Here is a 21,684-nt window from a genome sequence, read left to right as displayed (position 1 = left end):
CCAAGTCCAAGCTCTCGAGCTCAGAAGCGCTGTGGTTCCACTTTTCTAAAAATGGCTAAATTCAGGCATGATATGTGACTGCATGACTATATTTTAAGAAAGATATGATGAAGAGATCCCTGGTGATATACAGCAGCACTGTGAGGCTAGGCTATGCTTAAAAGAACCAGGCTCTAGCTCATCTTCGATTTATCTCATCCACCTCTCTGTTCCATCTCACCAACGCCCCGGATTTCTTCTATATATCGCTCACTCGTTCTTTCAACCTTTACGCCCTCTTTGCATCATTATTTGCTAATGCAGAATTGATCCAGACTCTCTACCTAGGCGCCAGACACCAAGCCTCGCCGCAGATATGCATCAATAATAACCCGAAAGAATCCAAGGAGGATCACGAAAATCCGGATATTCTTGCAAGCCAGAGAATATCAGCAACATTGAACGCTGGAGTCATTGGAGAAGCTGAAAACGTCATAGTTTCTCCCAGTGCTAGCTAGCATCTTACCGACAAGGAAGACCGCCGTCTGCCGGGGTATCATGAGCGCGGATCGAGCCTCGCCTGATTTGATCACTGGAAATGTGTGCGACGCATGGGGGCTTCAAATCTCGACCGTGGTCTGATGGATATCGCAAGTACACGCAGGAAGCTGGTCACCGGGAGCGTCAGGAGAATGCTCAAAGGAAGTTGGGAGGGCGTGGTAGGACTAATGGCAGTTTTTGTTTACCAGGGCCAAATATTGGTGCAATTTTCTCTTGCCTGGGAGTCCACTGCAAGTTACCTCGTTCTGTCCTTGGGCCCGGGCTTGGGGCGCTATTTCCAAGTGCTAGGATTGAACCTTTGCTCTGAGTTCTCGGTGGAGTTCGTGATATCGTTTTCGAAAATTACAGATGAAAGCACCCGGACGAGTATGGAACTTTGGAAGAATGCCATGATAAAGATCGGTGTTTAGAGATGAAATTAATCGAGTAGACTATCTATGCCCGAGGATGAGAAGGTGAGAAAGCACATGCAGCGGACCTGATCCAAAAAAAAAGAGACAAGATGTTCAAACATAACGCCATTCCTTCCATGCGCCAATGCCAAAAAGAAACATAGAGCATATGTATTCATACTTTCAAATAACCGCTTTCTTGTGGATGATGACGGTAATACAGAGAGGGAAAAAGCCCGAACCAGAGAGCGGAGACATAGCCCCAATAGACACATGAATCAGATGGAAAAAAAGGAAAACGAAAAGACAAAAAAAAAAATTTGAAACACAGCGGCTGAAAGGCTTGTATCGATGTATGTGCGTGGTCTTCGTGTCATGGGGATGCAGCATAGAAAATTAAAAGGTGAAAGGTGAAAACAAGAATGAAGGAACGACAAGGAAGAAAAGATTTCTATACTTTGCGGCGCTGACAAGGTATCCGCAGAGATGCATGCTTTTGAAAAGTCGAAGTGGGAAGATCATCCACTTAATTAATGCACAACACTGAGCAGATCTCCAAAGGAAGAAGTACCTCGCTTCAACTTCCAGTTGCTCTTCTTCTTCTCTCGCTTCTTCACCATATCGGCCCAAGCCTCATCGTCGTCTTCATCGTCTGATGCATTCTGCATCTTTCGCATGCCGGGACCGGCTTGACTGGCCTGTGAGACGGGTCGTACAGTCACCGTGGCAATTGAGGATGATTTCGGATTGCTGCCCGGGGACTGGGACATGGGAATGTTCGAGTTCGGGCGATTTTCATCATTCCAGGACTTGTGTAGCGGCGAGGCATGGTGGTTGAGGTCAGCCGGAAGGGCAGAGACTGGGCGATATCGAGATGATAGTCCTGCATTGCTGCGCTCAGAGGGAGCGATTGATGGTGCGTAGCCTGGGGAATTATTTTGGAAAGGCTGACCGGACAGATTAGGCATCGGGGAACCGGTTCGGCGCGTGGAAATGTTGGGGTCAATCATGCTCAAAGTACGCGGGTCGTAATTGTTGGGGGTTTGAGGCACGAAGCCGGGCATGGAGGCTGGTCTCATCATGTTGGAGTGACTAGAGACGGAAGGAGGACCTCCCATCATAGGACCAGCCATAGACGGAGGGCCCATGGGAGCTCCTGGCATAGGCCCGCCGCCCATCATGGGTGGTGTTGACATACCACCGTGCATCATTGGCGGCGGAGTACCCTGCATACCCTGCATGCTCATCATCTGCTGCATCCACTCCATCTGCATCTGCATCATGTTGGACATCTGGGCCGATAGCTGAGCCTGTGCCTGCTCTGATGGAGACATTTGTTGAGCTGCTCCCATCATGGAGTATGGCCGGGGCACACCTCCCATATCGTACATCGCCTGAGTGTTAGGGCTACCTCTTCTCATAGCGCGTGCCTGTTCCTCCTGCGCAATCACTCCAATAAGACCTCCATGAGGCACTGGTGGTGTTACAGCAGGACCACCGTATACTGAGCCACCACCCATAGCCAGAGACTCTCGGTTGGTCGAATTGACAAGACTAGCACCGAAGTAGGGGTCCTGTGGGAGGTTTCTAGCGAAAACAGGCAAGCTGCCCCGTTGTTGCTCGGCACCAACGAGAGAACTGGTGGAGGATGCATACGGATTCATAGAAGCTCGAAGATTCGGGTTAGAGCTAACATTGGCGAGGCGAGTCGGCGGGCGGTTGCGATTGGGAAATCCATGGGCTGCAAGAATGCCCAACGGGACATCATCGTCCTCACCCTCGCCGCTTTTCCCACTCGAAGACTTGTCACCCGAGCTGGCCAGGTAGACGGGAAGGTTGGGTGTGCTGCTGCTACCACCACTCATCGCCGGGCGAAGTGACGGCGAGGGGGCCTGCTGACCAGTCACTTTCATCATCTGCTGGCGATATACAGATAAATGAGCCTCTTGCTTCCGTCGCTGTTTTTCGGCCTCACGCTGCTTTTCAGCCTCATCTTGTTCATCAAAATCGTCATGGTCTGATTCATCCTCGCTCTTGGAGGCATCGCTGTTCGAACGTCGAAGTTCTTGTTGCTGGCGATAATGCTCAAATTGGGATGGAGTCATCACCTTGTTACCCGGAGACACCGTTCGTGGCATATTTTCGGCGAATTGAACAGCAAGCCGGGCATTTCGCGCGGTAGATGCGTCCATGTGACTAGTCGAAGCAGGCGATTGCAGATCTGAGAACATCGATGGTGGCTCTGGGCTCAAGGGTGTAGGGCTGGTCTTGAGAAGCGGGGTGCTATTGGACGGAGACATGCCCCCCATCCGCGCCGGGGGAGAACTGCTGCTGTCCTTGCTCCACGCGAGAGAACTTCTAACCATAGCAGCATCTTCGTCGTCAATGGTGTTCGAATCTCGGTCGCCGTAGTAAATTATGCTTCGTCGCAATCCCATGTCCGACTGTCTTTTGGGCCGATCTAAAGACCGGTGAGAAGTGGTAGCACTAGACAGTTGGTTAGGACCTGGGGATTGTTGACGGAACCCAGTAACTGTCTCGGGGGTAGATTGGGCGGGCGAAAATCTGTTGCCTCGGGCCTCCTCGGGGTCATTGAGCAAACCCTCCGCCGAGTGGTGGCTATTCCATGACTGAGGGGGAGGCTCAACCTGTGCTGATCGATCCGTGTCAATTGGTGGAGGCCGCGCAGCACGACCTGTATTGTAAAATTCCGCCAAAGCTTGCGTCGGTGGCGTTGACGATAACTATATAACCCGTTAGCCTGGACCCCTTGCATTTCACACGTATCATAGTGGCATACATGATTGGCCCGCTGAGGGGAGGGGTCTCTCATCATTACACTCTCTCGCTTTCCTAAATGATCAAACATTTTTCCAAAATCATCACCTCCCAAGTTAAAGTCCTCGTCGGCAAGCTTCGGTGGGGTGGCCGTTTCATCCGTAGTGCCGCTCACAGCTCGTTGCCTTTTGGATTGGTCTGGTGTAACGTTTCGTGGGGGAGCTGGTGAAGCAGATTTATTGAATCGTCCGCCAAAGGAAAAGGTCCTGCCTGCCGCAGCACGTATACCCCCAGAGAGCGGGGGTGGAACGGGGATATCATGAATTCGGGAATGCGGGGGAGGGGTCTTCGGGCGACGCAATCTCGGTGGAGGAAGGTTGGGTGGATGAGGAACTGAGTCGGGTGGACGTAGAACTCTCGTAGTTTGTCGCACCACTGGTTCGGTGTTTAGTAAGTCGTATCCTGAGGGAATCCAAGGTCCGGGTGCGATCATACCGATTCTTGCCCAATGGTTGCTCTGTGCCCGCGAAAATGTTGTCGGAGTCTTCCATGGCGGAAACCGCATTCCCCTCGCTCATCCGCTTGGTGAGGGGCGCACCGTCTGTCATGGATCGCTGGGGACTTGGACGTTCAAAGACCCGAAAGGACGATTGCGGTTGGTTCTCCACGTCCTCTAGAACGTTGCCAGATGACTTTCGCCGAGCAAAGCTCTTCGGTAGCTTGATAGGCATCGGGTTTGGTTTAGGAATCAGAGCCGGCTATGAGTATTGATTACCACCTTTGATCGCGAGTTCACTCCCATCAAGGTACCGTGGTTCTAGGGTGAGATTGCCTTTTCGAAGGTTGACGTGTCAAATTTGGCAAATGGAAACGACCAGTCACAGAAAAATTATAAGGAGAGGAGTGTTTTTTTTTTCACGATCGACGGTTGCAAGGGGAGAAATTGATCCACGGATCAATTAGTCGATCAGGGGACTGTGAAAGAATGGGGGAACGAGTCAGTTGATGGAGAAGCTTCTGGTACGGAGATAACAAGCGACGCGAGCCACAGGCTTCTCTAGCGGCTAATCACGACCCGGCAAGAATCCACCATGTGGGTTGACACTTTCGATCCTTTGTCCAATCCACAGTATAATACGTTGAGGTTGGACCTTTTCACGTCCCGATGGAGGCGGGTGGAGCCGATGCTGATAAAATTTGCAGCACTAGGGGGGGGAGTTGGGAAGACTGGGTTTCGAAAAAAAAAAAAATAGGAAGAGGAGAGAGAAGAAAAAGGGCAACCCACCAGGCTGAGACTTCAGGTAATATGGGAAGTTTCTCTTCGCCGAGAGATTGACTCTTAGACGCACCCCAGCGAGTCAGATCTGGAGAGTAAAGTGGGGAGTGGAGTAAAAGAGGTGAAATGTCGGGTAGGACCCTGGAGGATCACCGAAGGCCGAAAGAATGAAAGAAAAACCACCACGGGGCAAGGGGATACCAGACAATTAGGGGAGAAATCAAAGTGAAAAGAGGAGAAGGGGAAAAAAAAGTGCTAGAGCAGTTTGAAGGCTTAACCGGAGTCTAGTCCCTGCATTATTGTCTTTCCGTGGCTGGGCCGAGACGAGACGCATGTACGCTAAGGTGCAGGCAATGTATAGGTATAAAGGACGAATTGGGCGAATAGAAAATGAGGCGAATCAGACCAGATCCGATCCAGCATAGATAAATAGAGGTCTTCAGCTCAGGTTACGTGGAATCAAAGCGCTAGAATCAAATATGATTTTTTTTAAAAAAAATTGACTAAATAATGGCATTCGTTCATTTGACGCCCAAAGTGAAACCTCCTTACTATCTATAGTAAGCGGGACACTAAGAAGAAAAAAAGCCGCTAAAAATAAACAACCGATGGCAATTACCAATCCCGTACAGTTACTATATACACGTTCCATGGTTGATAGGGTTCCACGACTCCCAAACAAATAACCAAGAATGCGAAATGCATTTTTTTTTTAGTAAGGAATGTTGTGGCTTGAAATTTACCATTGCGAAGAAAGAAAAAACCCTCCAGGTCAAATAATTCTTGAGAAACTCATCGACTTGACATTTAGACGATCTACTATATTTCGTCATTTCAAATCCCGAGCGCCATCAGAAGATCAATATGATACAATTCTGACGGTGCAACTCACAAATTTGGATTAATCTACAGCTCCACTTTTAGGTAATATTGTAATTGAATTACAGCCTCGAAACGAGTTCGTCCGCTCTGATCCACCTTAATCACGTGAGATCGACAAGCTGGAGAGTTTCGGCTGTACTCTGTACTGTATTCAGGTATTGTATTAGGAATGTGCTGGGTCGGCTGATGATCCCCTATCGTACAACAACCTTCCAAGGTTAAAACTCCACCGTCACACAAAGACTCGAATTAGATGTTCTACGGATTTGATGGAAAAGTCAATCGGAACAAGTGGAAACAACAAAGAGTTGAATGGATATACACAGCATTGTCAAATGTCCGCCGTCTTTACCACAATCTCCCTAACAAAACACCTTTCCCGCCCCCCCCTGATCGCCTCCCAAGAGTCAATCCCATAGACAATACATATCCTACAGATTCTTCTCCCAAAAGATATAAAAAAATTTCACAAAAAATTCACAACTCACGTTTCATACCCGGACAGGGGTGAGAGGGAAACTTATTTGGCAAAGTGGAGATCATAGTTCAGCCACTTGCGGGCGTTAACGCCGGCGACATCCAGGCCAGGGGTACCATAGGTCAAAGGCGCATAGAAGATGAAGCCACCGATGGTGGCCCCCAGAATCACAATGGTCGCAGCCCATGCGGCAAGCACCGAGTTAAGGCCCATGCGCTCCTTGGCCGTCACGAAGCGGCGGACGCTGCGGCTGACCCGGGTACCCTTAGCCTTACCGGAAGGATCATCCACAGGGGGTGCGGCAGTGGCGGGATCGAGCGGGGACACGTTGAAGATAAATTCAACTAGTGCTCCAGTCACCATGGTCGAGGCCAGGTGAGACGGCAGGTAGTGGTGAAGGAAACGCTGGCGACCCATCAGCCAGAAGGGGAAATAGTGAGCAGCCCAGCATAGGAACAGGAATCCAGTGCTGTTGTACAGACGGGAACGGGTGCCAGGACCCCAAACTATAAAACAGAGAAGAAGAATAAAACGTTAGTCATCGCCGATACTTGGGGAGTACAAGGGCTGAAGGCGGCAAGAGAAAAGGAATAAATTTGACTCACTTTCTTCCAATGCATCAATACCACGGCGAAGCGAAAGCTGGTCAGCTCCGACAATGCCGGCAAAGACAGCCAGCAAACTACTAGCAATCCACCATCCGATGGGGTTACCCAAGAAGTAGATTTGGCCTCGAGTCTCATTCTTAGTCCAGAAGCTCACACCACGCAGCAGGAAAGGCCACTGGAAGGGCTCCGTAGCATAAGGGTGGCTGCTAGTCAGTGCATTGTTGTGGTGGAACATGGCACCCTGCAACTCAAAGTACTTGCGCAGGAAGGAGAGCGATTTGGGCTGGCGTTCTTCCTTCTCCAAACGCGGGCTACCCTCCTCAATGCCATCAATCGTCTCAGCAAACCAGAGGTTGCTGGACTGCAGAATGTTCTTGTTTCCGTTGATCTCGGCCTGCTTGTATCCCCACTCGGGAAGAGGAGTGGTGTGGGTCCACATGGCCACACGAGTCGGAACGTGGATGAGCTTGATCAAGCTTGAGAATGTGCGGAATTCCTGGAAGGGCTTTCCATTCTCAATCTTAATCTCAAACAGAGTATCGTTGTGACGTTCGCTATCGGCCAATTCCTTTGAAACAGTGGTAAACTCCTGGTTGGTAGGGAAGAAAGGAGATGCAACATCGTGGGTCAAAAGGAACGAGTCGGTGACAACGTGGCGGAGCTGAATGACATCTCCATTCCGCACGCTCTTGGGCTTGCTGTCAGTGAGCGGGACGGTCGGCAGAATCTGCCACAAGTTGTTGGTGTCGTTGTGAGGGTAGCCAGTAACCTGCTGGCCTTGGCTGGAGATGCGACCATCGTCATAACGAAGGGGATACTTATCCCAGTGGCTGTGAAGGAGGACCTTGGTGTCCTTGTGGCGGATGCTAATGGAGTCGAAGTATTCAATTCCAACGGACTGGGCAGTCATCGCATTGTCACTGAGGGTCTCCTGGAACTCGGGGGACATGAACTCATCGCCAGGGCCGGACCGGTTAAGAATGGTGAAGTGGACCTGGAACCAGAACAGGTAGAAGAAGAAGGGAATGACAACCAAAGCCACTCCACGAGCCATGACATGCTTGATCCAGGTGATCATATCAAGAGCACCATCGCGTCGGTTGATATCCAAAAGATTCCACAGATCGATTGCGACTGCTGAACCAATGGTGACGAAAGTGAAAACGCCAACATACTTGGTCGAGATGACACAGCTCATGCAGAATCCAGTCAGGAGCAACCACTTCCACCATTTGCGACCAAATGGCTGGTGGCGCAACTTGTAGAACCGGACATAGCACAAGATGCTGAGCGCCATGGTGATGACCAAAGTGGAATCCAAGAGGATCAAGCGGTCCTCACCCACATGGGCGTTATCGAACACCATGAGACCAGCAGCCAGAACACAAGCCGGCAACGAGTAACCCGATTCCCACATGATCAAAAACACCACGGGGATTGTCAAGGCACCAAGGGTTGCCGGCATGGCACGAAGAGACAAGTAAGGAACATTGTTTTCGATGTACGAGTCGCCGATGTTTTCGAACAAGAACTGGCCGTCAAATCCAACCAACCATCCCATAAAAGCAAACAGTAGTTTTCCAAAGGGCGGGTGAACGTCGAAGAAATAGGTGCGTTGCAGGTAATACGAGGCAAACTAGCAGGAAATAACAAGTCAGACAAGGGTTCCCCTTTTTCATCGTTTTTCTTCTTCTTGCTTTTGACCAGCAAGAAGAAAAAAAATCCTAAAGCTGCAGATGCCATACCTTTCCAAAGTGAACTTCATCAAAGACAACCTCATTGGGGTAATCGATGCGCCAGAAGCGGGTTGCAAATGCCAAAAGGGTCAGAATGGAAATGGCCAGCCAATAGTCCCATTCCGACTTGGGCTTGCTGGGAGCTGCCACTGCCCTCAATGAGCCATCATTGGATGGCAGAGCAGTATAAGCCTCCTTCTTCCCACCTCTCTTGCGCAGAGAGGGAGAAGGGGAAGACATGATGAAAGAAAAAGAAAAAAGAGAGCGACCGTGAAACTACCTATGGTAAATAGACTTGCAAAAACACAGTTTGGTCAGCAGTAGCTCATAGAGTGCCGGAACTTCTTTCCAAGACAGCGCAGAGGTGAGAATGAAATGCTTACCAGGACCACCAAAGGGCATTACACCCGGATAAAAGACCAAGGAAAGCTGGAGAAAGGGTAAGGTTAGGGGAGGGGCCGGATTGGGGATTGCGTGTCTTCTTTGGTTTCGGGTACAGAACAAGGCGGTGGGCCCCGGAATTAAGTCCTTTGATTTTCCCCAAAGGGTCCAGTTGGTCCACGGACTCTATTGCTAAAACACGGATTCTCGAACGAGGAACAGGAACGCTTCCAGTACATCCCTGCTAGAAAAGTTCTTTCTCACGTGGGTCTTGCCATTCTCACAAAGAAAGTAGACAGAGACCCTGACTTTGGGTCAATAGCGCAAGCTTTCCTAGTAGGTACAGTCCTTGCAGGGGGCTTTAACCAAGAACAAAGATTATCAGTTTTACGAGTACAATATCAAATGGGCTCTCAATTCCAATCCAAATTGATTTGATTCATATCCTACTCCGTACAGAAGACTAGCATTTAAACAACATTTGAAGGTGTATGTGTTTACTTACTGATCGTCATGTAACCTTGGACCTCGGGACCCACATGTACAGCTAAAACGGTCCAGGAGACCAAATCGGGTTTGGCGCACAACCATATTGTAGATGCATATAGTAACAATAGTATGCATGTGCCTCGATTTACATGCCAATCGCATCGTCTTCCAAGGAATGTTCAAATTATTCATTCCTCAGATTGCTCGATTCTCGACTCTTCAAATGTTTCTGTCCCAACATTGAAGTACTGGAGGCTGCGGTCGACCCCGCGTTCGGTGGTGGAAATTCTGCATCTACTAGTACGTATATGCCATAGGATACATATCTTGTTTCATTTGATTCCAAGCTTGGATTATTTTTATTATCTAGATCGCCCAAAGGGACCTTTGAAAGAAAGAGAAAGCAAAAGCAAGAAAGCAAATGGAGAAAAACAAACTTCCACGATTGAAAACAACATGCAACTGAAATGCTCCCCAACCAAAATGCATGCACATGTGTATATGAATGATTCTTTGCAAATAATGACGCCTTAAAAACGACTCGCATGACTCGTGGGTATCAGCCAACAAAATCGACATAGAAAACTTAATTGTCAAGATCAGTCAGATCCAGCAATTCCAACTCCATATCTACCATCGCCTTGAACTCAGCACGGCTCACACCGGTCGCTTGAGCCAAACGGAACAAGCTCTTGATGCTAGTGCCAATGTGCTGCTTGACGCCAACATCATAGCTACTGTGGCTAGCAGCCTCCAGCTCCAACTTCGCAACGGTATCCGAGTGGCTCGAAGAGATAGACCCAGATGCAGGTCTCGGGTGGCTGAGTGATCTGCCGGCACGATCAGTCGGCATATCCTCAACCGCGTATCCGTTTGTGCGGGCCCGCTCGTCAGCGTCCAGCCCGTTCTGCCGCCGCATGAGGTTCGCAATCATATCTCCGTTCAAAGAGGTCGGGCCAAGTCCTGCTTGTTCTTCTTCGGGGTCGTGACTATCCAAAGCTGGCTGGACATCGCCGTACTGGGAGAAATACGATGCCTCCGACAGACCGGATGGTGGGAGGTTAGATGAGCCACCAGGAGCGGGGGTCTTGGGCCCCGGGGTGCGATTAGGAGTGGAATCGTATTGAGCCCAGTAATCGGCATCGTCGTCCTCTTCTTCGTCCTGCTGCTCGTTCTGGCGGGATGTTTGTGCCTCCACGGGGGAGTCCAGGATATTGGAGTAGAGTCTTTCTTTGGCTTGGACGTTGGCCTCACCGATCGAGGAGGCCCAGGTATTTTCATCGGCTGCGGGGCCTTCGTGGGGGAGCAGTTCTGCCATTCTCCAGCCCCGACCGCCGCCCTCTGTGTCTGTAGGGCACCAAAGGTAAATCACAGCCAAGTTGTAATCAGGCAATAAGCATTGTGCACGTAGTGTTTCGTCGTCAATACGTTTGTATGTCACGGGCATTTCATCGGGGAGTTCAATCTCGCCGGAGACGGGGTGGGGTTCGAACTTTGCGCCGTCCACAACGGTCTGCAGGCGCTCTGCTTTGTCGGCGTCCCAGCATAGTAATCGGAGCCATGATTCGTTGGGGGAGGAGGATACGTCGCTCAGGATTTTGACACGCTGGCGGAGGACCGGGGAGAGGAGGGGGAGGAGAGCTGGTGGCGGACGTGGGGAAACGAAGGCTGTGGGGAGACAGGCGAGAAGAGGAGGGAGCAAAGTACGAGACTCTGGAGGGTTGATGAGTTCAACCATGGTGATTTGGGTATTTAGATATTAGAGGAGTATGTATAGAGTAGGGATGTGTGAGAAAAAGAGAAGAAAAAAAAAGAAAGCACGGAGCGAAGAAGAAGAACCATGTATCCGAGAGCTGTAAGTGGAGGTGTGGCTCCATTCGCCCGAACAAAACAGACGTGGGGCAAACGGAGCAGATAAAAACGGGGGGCCGCAAAGCCAGCCTTGGAAGCTTACTGGTCTATTGTTTCCTCAGGGGCCAAACACCAATCGGACCCTGTCATCTTGACAAAAGAAGTAAGAAATCAGTCATGGGACATTCTTTATCGTGAACGTTTTGCTATTTTTGTCATTCTTTATAAGATCGCCCCCAAGGATCTCTCTGGCATTACTTTTATAGGTAGTATACCGTATCGTGGTCATCATGCAGTAGTTTTGTTACACACCTACTTGGGTTGGTGCTAGGGGATATAACCAATCAATTATCATGGGAAATCCGAACTGGGGAACTTTATAGGATATCCCCGCCGGCTATTGTCTACTCCGGAAATAAGCATAATCTTTTACTTTTCTTGTAAATAAAGGGGGTGGGCCAAGACAAATCATCGTACATTCTGATTTTGGACATAGACCCCAATATTTGGTGGTTTAAAATGTCTCTGTTATTTTAATCCAGGTGTATCTACAATGTGGTTCATTCTTGACATCAATTGATTTGTAGCTGATATTCGGAAAAGCCGTAGCGATCCTTTGTTTATCATCGATTTAAGATGATTTGGGTCTTTTTCACCCCGCAAAGGTGGAACAAATGCCCAATGCAAAGGAAATTGAACTAAAAAGCAATAACCGACCACTTAGTCACAGCCAGGGGAGGTCAGATGATCTGGACTAAATGGCAGGAAAGGGATCTAAAGTTTTGGAAGTGGAGAGCCTCATAGTATATGGAGACTGTGGCATATTCTGTGGGCCATTGGTATTCTTACTGCCACTATTCGATCCAAAATGCTAAAGTATTGATATTGTGTCAAACTAGCAACTTTTGATTGGCAGTAGATTTTAACAAGGGCAGTTATCACGCAATGCATTCGCTTATCACATATCACTCCAGGGCCTCTGCTTCATTCGGCTAGATCCTTATCCCGGTCCGACGTGCTTATGCAGAGAGTCCTTTCGGCGCCACATGACTTCGGTATTAAAAGAAAACATCAGCAAAAAAGCAAAAAATCTACAATCCCCTCGATCAATGTCTCGAGCTCACACTTCAATGTGACGAACGAAGAATACGAATCACGATAACACCCATAGATTTTCCTTGGCCAGCGGTGACAAGAAACCCCCGACGCCAGATTTCATGGCGACTCCAAGCTTGAAAAACAAACCCCTCCAAACAGTCTCTGACCAGGAACCCCTCCGTGGAAATGACAACGAAGGACAAGAATACGAAGAGCTCGCCCTGGAGGCAAAAGTCCGGTGGAAAGTCGATTTACGTCTATGTAGCATTGCCAGTCTGCTGTGTAGCCTGAATCTCTTAGATTCGGGCATTTTATCCTCGGCGGCAGTAACAACAATGCTAAGCGATCTCCAATTAAACCAGGGTTCCCGGTACTCGGTGTCCATATTCATCTTCACCATTGCCAGCGTCGCCTTCCAGCTACCCTGCACGATAGCCGTGCGCTTCGTCGGTCCCCGAGTCTGGTTCGCGACCATCACATTCATCTTCGGACTACTGACACTGTGTACCGCCTTTATTCATACCTGGCACGAGATGATCGCCCTGCGTATCCTACTGGGCATCGCCATGTCCGGCATCTATCCCGGCCTAACTTATCTCATTAGCGCCTGGTATCCGCGGCGCGAGCAACAGCTCCGATTCGCCTTCTTGCAGTCTGGAGAAGTCATAGGACTGGCCACGGGCAATATTGTCAATTTCGGTCTCAACCACTTGGATGGTAAAGCCGGTTTGGCTGGCTGGCGCTGGATGTATCTGGTCCAGGGGCTGGTTGCCTGTGTGCTAGGTATAGCCACGTACTGGTGGATGGTGGATTTTCCCGAAAATTCCGCGCGGAGCTTTCGCTTTTTGTCGGAGCGGGAGGCGCATGTCGCGGCGCAAAGAATCCAGGATGATCGAGCTGATTTGGTTCCTGAACCGTTTTCGTGGGGCGCCGTGCTTGGGAATTTCAAGGATGTCAAGATCTATGGCTTTGCTTGCATGTTCTTTCTTCTCAACTTGGTTTCGACTGCTCTTTCATACTTTCTTCCTATCATTCTGGAAACGGGCATGGGCTTTAGCTCTGACAAGTCGATTCTGCTCTCCACACCGGTAAGATTTTTACCTTTGATATCTTCTTGACTGGTGCTGACTACGCAATCGTTAGCCATACTACTATGCTGTGATACCGGTGCTGCTCACATCATTGGCGGGTGACTTCTATCGCAAGCGTGGACCGTTCATCGTATTCAATGCTCTTTGCTTGATAGTGGGCTTCTTGATGCTTGGGCTACCCCAATCGACTCAAGTCACCGTGCGCTACATTGGCATCTTTCTAGCCACGGGGGCATATATCTCGAATTGGGCTGCGCTCAATGCTTTCCAGGCAAACAACGTTGCCGGCCAGTGGAAACGTGCAACTACATCAGCTGCTGTCACTGCCTTCAATGGATTGGGCGGGGTTGCAGGTAGCTATATTGTGCGGTCACAGGAGGCTCCGAAGTACCAGACAGCAGTGTGGGTGTCTATCGGGTGAGTTTCAAATTTAACTGAAGTGTCTTGATGATGTCAACTGATCATTTCATTAGATCTCATATAATTATGATTCTGCTGGTTGCGGCGTTTACCATTTACTTCCATGTTGCGAATCGGCAACAGGCTAAGGGGTTGAGATTAATCGAGGGCGTGGTGAGTCTTAAGGCTTCAAATGAAAATACGCACCAAAACAATCAGTCTATTGCTAATCAAATATTCATAGCCTGGTTTCAGATACACCTATTAAAAAGCCTCTTAATTCATAAAGGAGGAGACCTCGATATCTGCAACTTCGCGATTATATTCTTAAAAAATACCTTACGATTGATGACACGCAGATGCATTTTCGATGAGCTAGAGAAGCTATTGACCAGATGCAACCCGACTGACATCTGGATGGACTAACGCGAGAATTTATAGATAGAGTCAAATGTTTAGTATACATCAACTCCAATTTTATATATAAAGTTTGCTCATGATTCAAATGAATTTTCTTATCAATATTTATATTCAAGGCAGGCACTATGTACTATCAATGACTGGTCTTTTGCTTGGCTTCAATGTTCGAACATTTGAAGGATTCAAAATGTTAGGTGCAATTGATTGAATGTAAGTGCTATATACTAGGTAGGACGTAGTACTTTGTCTTGAGTACTTCAATGTTGCAGTGGGTGTACGCCCGGTCCTGGAGATAATTAGCTTCCTACTCAGTACGTGGAGAAGAGTATCTATTCACTGCTCAATATTAATACCTGTCTAGTATATATAGTAAAAGAAGCTGGATGGTACTATGCAATACGAAGGGAGAGATAATACTTAAATAGAGAGATACTTATGAAAAGGAACCACCTGGTCTAAATCATGATTTTCAAAAATCATCATCCTCTTAAGGTGCCAAAAAAGCACACCAGTAGTAAAGGGAGGACATGTATGCACAAGTATTGGCATTGTCTTGTATGTAAGGCACTGGAGTATTCTTCATACAGGCGGCGTGTTTTGACATTGGCAGAAACCAATCTTCCCCTCTTTTCTTCTCTGCTTTCTTCTTTTGCCCCTCTTTTCCCCCTCTTTGACCAATCAATCTTCATCATAATTTGTCCGTCTCTGTATCTTCGACTGTAATCTCGTTACGGTCAACTTTCCAACAAACGATAACAGGTTCATCTTCTCTCGGCATTAGGTCTGTGTTTCTCTGTAGTCACCACTTTCAATGTTACTTCTTCTATCCCTATACACATTTTTTTTTCTGTCTTCCTTTCTCTCTCTGCGGCTTTCTTACACTATGAATACATCCCCTTTCATCCCCTTTGCCTAGCTATGAGCCCTACCAACTAACTAGTCATCACCTGCCGGCTTACCATTTACCAGATATCAGTCTAGTCCCCATCCGTACGGACCGTACCTGACCTACCCACAATGGAAGAAGTCATTGACCTCAAAGCCGAAGCATCGGACCCTCAGATTGTCCAGAAAATACTTGAGGAGGAGGTATCCAGCTGGCTTGAAGATCTCGAGGAAGGGGACCTCTATTCAAAGAAACACTCTCGACGGAAAGAAATTGAAACAGAAGAACAACGCGACGCACTCGACGCAACGACCAGGGGCATTTGGAACTCACTGAAACTGCTATGCTCGCAAACCGACATCCAGGCTCTTGAACTACACTACTTTGATACCAAACAGAAACAGGACGCTTTGAAGCTGGCTATTGAAGATGAACTGGTGACTGAAACCTTTTTATGCACACTCATCCGTCAGAAATGGCCCTTGTGTCTAGATGCCAAGCGAAAGAAAATCAAAAGACAACAGAGATCTAAGAAGGAGCCCTCGGAGCCACAGTGAACCTGCAAGGCTGGGTTTGGGTTAGATGGCAATACTAAACGGAGAGCAAGCTTACCATGTCGAAAGAACTGAGGCATGTTTCAGAGACACTGCAGATGACAGTACTAGTACTTGAGAGTTAAGTATTTGCTACATCAAGCCTGCTTTGGTACCTGGTCATTCTTTATTCTTTGGAAATTGGTACTTTTATTAGCTACTTCTCTTATGCGACTCAAGACACCTTCCAAGGGTTTCTCATTATCTGCCTACTATTACGTTCCAGCCATTTGATACGATTACAGAAAAATTCAAAACAGGGGCCAGTGTTTTATCATTAGATCATGGAATTTCTATTCAAAAAATCTATTATAAAACAAAACCTTCCACTTTTATTCAAGAAACTTTTGTTAAACTTTTGCTCCTCCGGCTGTAATATGCACTTCATAAGAAACCCAAGGATGATGTCGTGGACCCTCGTCTTCATCCCCAAGGATCCAGGACCGCTGGTCCTCCAATTCCGCCAAAGAAGAAGGCCGACTGCTCCAACTCACTTCGCGCTGGATATAGTTTCCATCAGATATAAGATGGTCGATGCTTTTTGCTTCTACTTGGATGGCATGCGTGTACCATTGCTCGTGATGTGGGTGCTTTGTGCCACGCGATAGATAGCGGCGGAGTTTTGCAAAGAAGGCTCGAGGTATGAGTTGGGTTACTAGAGGCCAGATGCTGACTAGACATGTAGCGATGACGATGATGGCGCTTTCGATCATTGAGAGAATGCCCAGTTCGATAGAGAACCCTGTGTAAACGGCATGTTAGCATGGTGTTCAAATAGCTTTTTTGAAGCAAGCAGTATCTATGGCTGAAGCCGGATTCGTAACTGACAGGTCCTATCGTTTAACTCGGTCCTTGTGTTTGTGAAGTAGACTGCCATTCGGAGGACGCTGATCACGGTCCCGCTTTTGTTGGATTCATGTCAGCATATGCGGGGTCTTGCAGAAAGAGTCGAATTCGAGGGTGTCCTTACAGTCCGGATAGCAAGAAAACACCAGTCAATGCTAGTTTTTGCCCTGTTCGGGCGTGGAGGCTCCAAACGAAGGGAATGGGTAGCACCAGGATCATCAGTCCGGTTAGTACATTGATGGGAGAAATGGCGCGGTAGAATGTTGTTTGATTGAGGCATGTTCCGTGGATATTAGGATTCCATCCTGATGCGATGGGAGAACATTGGAATATGGTTTCGAATAACACCGTGATTCCCAGTCCTAGGATCAGGAACCCGATGCTGTATGGGATGATCTGGAACTTGCGCGTGTAGAAGATTCGCATGTAGAAAAGCCGTACAAAGAAGAGTAACAGCGCCAGCTTGGCGGGGGTCACTGTGAAAGGGAAGTCAAGAATTTCCAAAACGAAGAATCCCTATTTCGGTGTTAATATTCGTCTTGATATAGGATGCACTCGATAACATTTGAATGTAGAGGTTCAATAGTTACCTTTCTAAGTAAAGATGTGTTCTGTTGGGAGTAGACAATATCGTCAAGATGATGCCCCAGTCCTGCTACTTCTACCACTATACAATGTAAGCCTCTGTAGGTTTGGAATGTAGGCTACTTTTCATGACTTACAGACAATATAGACAATCGCTTTAGCAATACTTCCAGTCTGGAACGATCGGGAGCGTTAGCATGAGGCATATACACACGTGCATATCTATACATACCAAGGCGACAAGCATCACGTAGTCATCGGCACCATACTGTGTATGTTGTAAAGACCGGGTATAGAAGCGCGCGACGACAAATATAACTTGCAGCACCGACAGCGTCACGCCCACACCGATCAAAGCAGAGCCCCCACTCGATGGAGTCTGGACTTGTTGTGAGTTAATGCCACCCATAATGAAGCAGGGTGGCTGATGTCCGTCGATATAGCGACAACAGCCTCATTGAAAAAAAAGCCCAAGTTTTAAAAAGAAAGCCTACCAGCAAAACAAAACAGCAGACCAGTCCCTATTTCAAAGAACACGAAGATCCCACATTTCGGAAGGAGGCCCTCACATTTGAACATTCCCTGGCAGGCCCTGGGCCCCCAAAGCTTAATCGGGGCGTCGAAATCTAAGATCGCGATGTATCGGGGATTGTCCATGCGTAAACATGCCTAGAGTGGGAATCAGTCTTCAACGGACATGGAAGGACTGTCCGGTCTAAGCATGTTTTTTGTGGGACTTACCCCCATAGCCTTGGGAATCATGGCTTGGGGAGACATTCAACGCCCCGATCGGCTACAGGTATCTCGTCAAGTTTTTCGGTGTGGAAGGGTCCAAGGCGCTGGGACTGAGATCCATGGACTCTGGAGAAAAAGAGGAACATATACCAGGTGGATATGATTGGTCGCTAGCAGTTAAGGTTAAGCGGGGTTCCATGGATCCACGCCTTCATGACATGAATTTGGGAACATGAGAACATGGGGATTTTGTTCCAGAACATCCATTGCACCACGGGCTCTGACATCATGGCTGACCGCATCTGATCTTCTAGAAAGAAAAAATCGCCCATTCCTTCCTCGATTGAGTGGGTCATATGCTTCTGACACCGATTCGTCCTCCATACTTGGTTTTCGTTCGTCCATCTCGGCAGGCTTCCGGCAATTATGCTTTGAGGGGGAATTGTCTGGGAGTACCTGTGAGAAAGCTGCGATTTGAATTTCGGCGAATTAATTCTTGTGTTCCGGTTTTCTGGGAGGCGTTGCTAGTGGTCCCCGTTGAATAGAGCTTCGTAGTAGATGGCTTTAAGCTCCCGGTTCTTTACGATGTGTCGGGGGTACTTGCGGGCCACATGCCGATGACATACAATTTTCTCGTATTGAGTAGCTCGCTTGCTTGTAGGTACTTTGCGAAGACTTTGGTACCGATCGCTTGTAGCTTGAAGATTCCTAGAGCAGCCTGTAGGAGCGAGTTAGGTTACATAGTAGAGTCAAGTGAACAATTACTGGTGCTACACAATTCAAGAGTGCAATTTCACTTCAGCTTTTCAATCGTACTTTCCTAAAAATGGAAATGTCCCCTACTCCAATTTTTCCCAAACTCAATAATGAGGTGGGTTAAACTTTCAATAACGACGTGGTCGAGAGTCGAGACCCTTGACTGCACTAGGCAAAAAGAGCGAATCTTAGTACTAGATCTCACCGGTATCGATTGGCATGTGTCTTGAACCAAAAAAAAAAGCTTTGAAGCTTCAAGTATTTTGACCTTTTTATCGAGGATTCCCCCATTTGGCAGTGTTCCCGTAGCCCGAGCAAATGTGGTTTTTCCGAACAAATGCAGAATTTTCATATTCGCCGAAACTTTGAAGCAAAGGAGAAAGCTCAAGGCCTGGGGAGCGTCAATGTGTTCTAGGCCATCTGCTTTATCTTTATTCCGGTGGTCCGATTCGATCTACACAGTAAGATAGCGCATGTAGGTACGTTCGGGTTGATATCTCAAGCGCTACATTAACAGCTAAAAGTAACAACTAAAAATAACATTGCTTAGTACGGATATCTTGGAAGTATGTGATTGAAGAAAAGGGGGTATATGGCAAGCAAGACTGGACATGGCAGAAATAAAGAGACGATAAAAAGGCTTAAGCCACCCGATCCTTCTGTTCCAGTTTCCCCACTAACCGCTTCATGCCCATCCATTCGTCAGAGGGTACCTCCTCCGCCGGTCCACCAAGACCCTTGCCAACTTCAAAGACGGTCACTACTCCGTTGACTCCGCCAGTCGCCAGGCGCCGGCCTTCTCGTTCCTCCCATGCCACTTTGTTGAGACTGCGAGACATGGTTGCTCCGGGGCCACGCGAGGGGCTGGTCTTGACCACCGGAACCTCGGTATCTGTGTAAAGGTCCCACACTTCGAGGTTGCCGGCACCGTCGACGAGGGAGAATACACCTGGTCGGTGTGGAGACCACCGCGCATCGTAAACCACATCTTCCCGCGTAATATCCAAGATAGGAGAGACAACCTGAGCGGAAGTCACGGTGGAAGTGGCAGACGCAGTGGTGGCTGGGGGACGCACGCGCCAGAGCTTGACGCTCCAGTCCAGACTGGAGCTGAGCATCAGATCGCCCAGATCAACTGGACCCCGCGCAGGGTGGAACGCGGTAGACATGATTGGTGCTGCGTGGCCGCGATAGGCAAGGCGGTGGTCGGTACCGGCCTTGGCTCCAGCTCGATCATATCGATGGCAAGGGTAGATCCCTCCTTCCTCGGTACCCACAATGAAGAAGGTCGGATCGGACTGTGGGAAGGACATCGTCGTGGGCGCAAGATCTTCTGTCTTGGATGGGGGAGGTGTGGTCAGTTCGAGATATTCTTGTGGCTGGGAAAGCATGTCTACTGTCCAACCACAGACTACTCCATCGGTGGACGCCGTCAAAATGTTATGCGCGTTTTGAGTGCCGACGATGGAGATGCTGTAAACAGGATGGGTATGTCCCGATCCAGTCAATGGTGTCTTTTGCACGGGGGCGCCTCCGCCCATGCGTGAGGAGCGAGTGTCCCAAAGGAGAACTTGGCCCGAATATGAGCCACCAACGATAAGGTTGGGATGGAATGGGGAGAATTTGGCTGTGAGAATGTCGGAAGTCGAGTGGAAGACATATTCGGGGCGGGATTGTAAATGTTGGTTCCAGACTTGAACCAGTCCGTCTGGTTCATGAGGAGCAGAAGGGTTCTTGGTGTAAGATGCGAGAACCAATTCAGGGAACTAGTCATGGATCAGTATATAGTGATCGTCAAAGTGTGGGAGATACCGAGTGAGGCGTACCTTCTGGGAGAAGCTTATATCGGTAACCATACGCTTCTTGCTCCAACGTTCGTCATAGAACTGACAGACCTCCCGAATGCCCCTCCGTTTCTTGCCCGTCTCCTCGTCCTCCTCCAAGTCTCCGTCCACACCACCCAGCTCGTAGTCCGCAAGGACGTCGTAGTCTTCATCCAGAGCTCTCTCAATAACCTTGGACGACCGCTCCACAAAGTCCAGGAAATCGTCGGAGGAAGTCACAGCTTTCAGCTCGTCATCGTCAAGGGCGCGTAACGGATACCGCAGCTGTGCAGATTGTGTGGCCGCAGCCGCATTATTGTTGTTCTGTTCGGCTGCTTGGAGTTCTTCTTCAATCTCCTGGCGAATCTTTTGTCTGATCTCATCATCCCGCTCTCGGTCTCGTCGGCTCAGCCGTTTGCTCGATCGTGTCGTATCAGTTGGGTCTTCATTGTCCGAAGCAACAGATCCATCATGAGACTCTGTTTGGGTACCCAAATCATCTGTCTGGACGGCTTTGCTGTATGTAACAACCTCTGGTCTGGGCTCAGGGGGGTGCGGGGCTTCAAATGCGGAAGAGGTGTAGGTCTCTGCTCCGACTGTCTGCACGGTCTGTACGGCAATGGATTGCAGCTGCGGTCGCATCGATGAAGGTGTATTGGTTTCGGCATTCTCTCCGCTCAATTGACTGGCGCTGAGGACTGAAGTCGGGCGGCTGCCTCTTCCAGATTGACCCTCGAGTCCATGGCTGATGGTGGCAGACCCAGGGCGATCCACAAGACGGGTAATTAGATCGTCAAGTTCAGCTCTACTGCCAGCGTGACTGGGTACTGGGGAAGCAATCTATTTGTTTAAAAAAAATCATTAGATATCCTTGATATTTGTAGCTCCACGGGGCGCGGTGTTGTACCTCTGAAGCATCGCCGACACTGTTCCGGTTGCTGGTGAACTCCCGTTGGCGAAGCTCGCGCTGCTTCTTCAGCTCAGCCAGCTTGGCCTTTTTGGCCAAAATTTCATTCTTGCGCTGTTGCATGGACGACATCT

General features: G+C 48.8%; 7 protein-coding genes across 7 annotated transcripts; 2 read left to right on the top strand and 5 right to left on the bottom strand.

Moving 5' to 3' along the window:
- Positions 1–1,462: 1,462 nt before the first annotated feature.
- On the bottom strand, positions 1,463–4,441 carry N7466_011358 (uncharacterized protein; the record flags this gene model as incomplete). The annotated part of the gene is made up of 4 exons (XM_057170747.1): positions 1,463–3,676; positions 3,733–4,103; positions 4,144–4,145; positions 4,206–4,441. 4 exons carry the CDS (start codon positions 4,439–4,441, stop codon positions 1,463–1,465), a joined length of 2,823 nt encoding a protein of 940 aa, XP_057015468.1.
- A 1,947-nt stretch (positions 4,442–6,388) lies between these two features.
- pmt4 (dolichyl-phosphate-mannose-protein mannosyltransferase) lies at positions 6,389–8,930 on the bottom strand (the record flags this gene model as incomplete). The annotated part of the gene is made up of 3 exons (XM_057170746.1): positions 6,389–6,852; positions 6,952–8,590; positions 8,700–8,930. 3 exons carry the CDS (start codon positions 8,928–8,930, stop codon positions 6,389–6,391), a joined length of 2,334 nt encoding a protein of 777 aa, XP_057015467.1.
- Positions 8,931–10,146: 1,216 nt separating this feature from the next.
- On the bottom strand, positions 10,147–11,298 carry N7466_011356 (uncharacterized protein; the record flags this gene model as incomplete). The annotated part of the gene is made up of 1 exon (XM_057170745.1): positions 10,147–11,298. One exon carries the CDS (start codon positions 11,296–11,298, stop codon positions 10,147–10,149), a length of 1,152 nt encoding a protein of 383 aa, XP_057015466.1.
- A 1,330-nt stretch (positions 11,299–12,628) lies between these two features.
- Positions 12,629–14,267, top strand: N7466_011355 (putative MFS transporter; the record flags this gene model as incomplete). Its single annotated transcript, XM_057170744.1, has 4 exons — positions 12,629–13,597; positions 13,653–14,017; positions 14,074–14,173; positions 14,244–14,267. The coding sequence occupies 4 exons, from the start codon at positions 12,629–12,631 to the stop codon at positions 14,265–14,267; spliced, it is 1,458 nt and encodes a 485-aa protein (XP_057015465.1).
- A 1,169-nt stretch (positions 14,268–15,436) lies between these two features.
- On the top strand, positions 15,437–15,862 carry N7466_011354 (uncharacterized protein; the record flags this gene model as incomplete). The annotated part of the gene is made up of 1 exon (XM_057170743.1): positions 15,437–15,862. One exon carries the CDS (start codon positions 15,437–15,439, stop codon positions 15,860–15,862), a length of 426 nt encoding a protein of 141 aa, XP_057015464.1.
- Positions 15,863–16,248: 386 nt separating this feature from the next.
- On the bottom strand, positions 16,249–17,738 carry N7466_011353 (uncharacterized protein; the record flags this gene model as incomplete). The annotated part of the gene is made up of 6 exons (XM_057170742.1): positions 16,249–16,640; positions 16,727–16,800; positions 16,869–17,260; positions 17,335–17,411; positions 17,467–17,503; positions 17,562–17,738. 6 exons carry the CDS (start codon positions 17,736–17,738, stop codon positions 16,249–16,251), a joined length of 1,149 nt encoding a protein of 382 aa, XP_057015463.1.
- A 1,723-nt stretch (positions 17,739–19,461) lies between these two features.
- On the bottom strand, positions 19,462–21,682 carry N7466_011352 (uncharacterized protein; the record flags this gene model as incomplete). Its single annotated transcript, XM_057170741.1, has 3 exons — positions 19,462–20,586; positions 20,647–21,483; positions 21,551–21,682. 3 exons carry the CDS (start codon positions 21,680–21,682, stop codon positions 19,462–19,464), a joined length of 2,094 nt encoding a protein of 697 aa, XP_057015462.1.
- Between the last annotated feature and the right edge of the window lie 2 nt (positions 21,683–21,684).

Source organism: Penicillium verhagenii, assembly GCF_028828195.1.
Source record: "Penicillium verhagenii strain IBT 33310 chromosome Unknown utg000013l_segment0_segment0, whole genome shotgun sequence".
Taxonomy (NCBI): Eukaryota; Fungi; Ascomycota; class Eurotiomycetes; order Eurotiales; family Aspergillaceae; genus Penicillium; species Penicillium verhagenii.
Note: the sequence above shows the minus strand (reverse complement) of the source record. Positions and strands in the feature narration are given on the sequence as shown.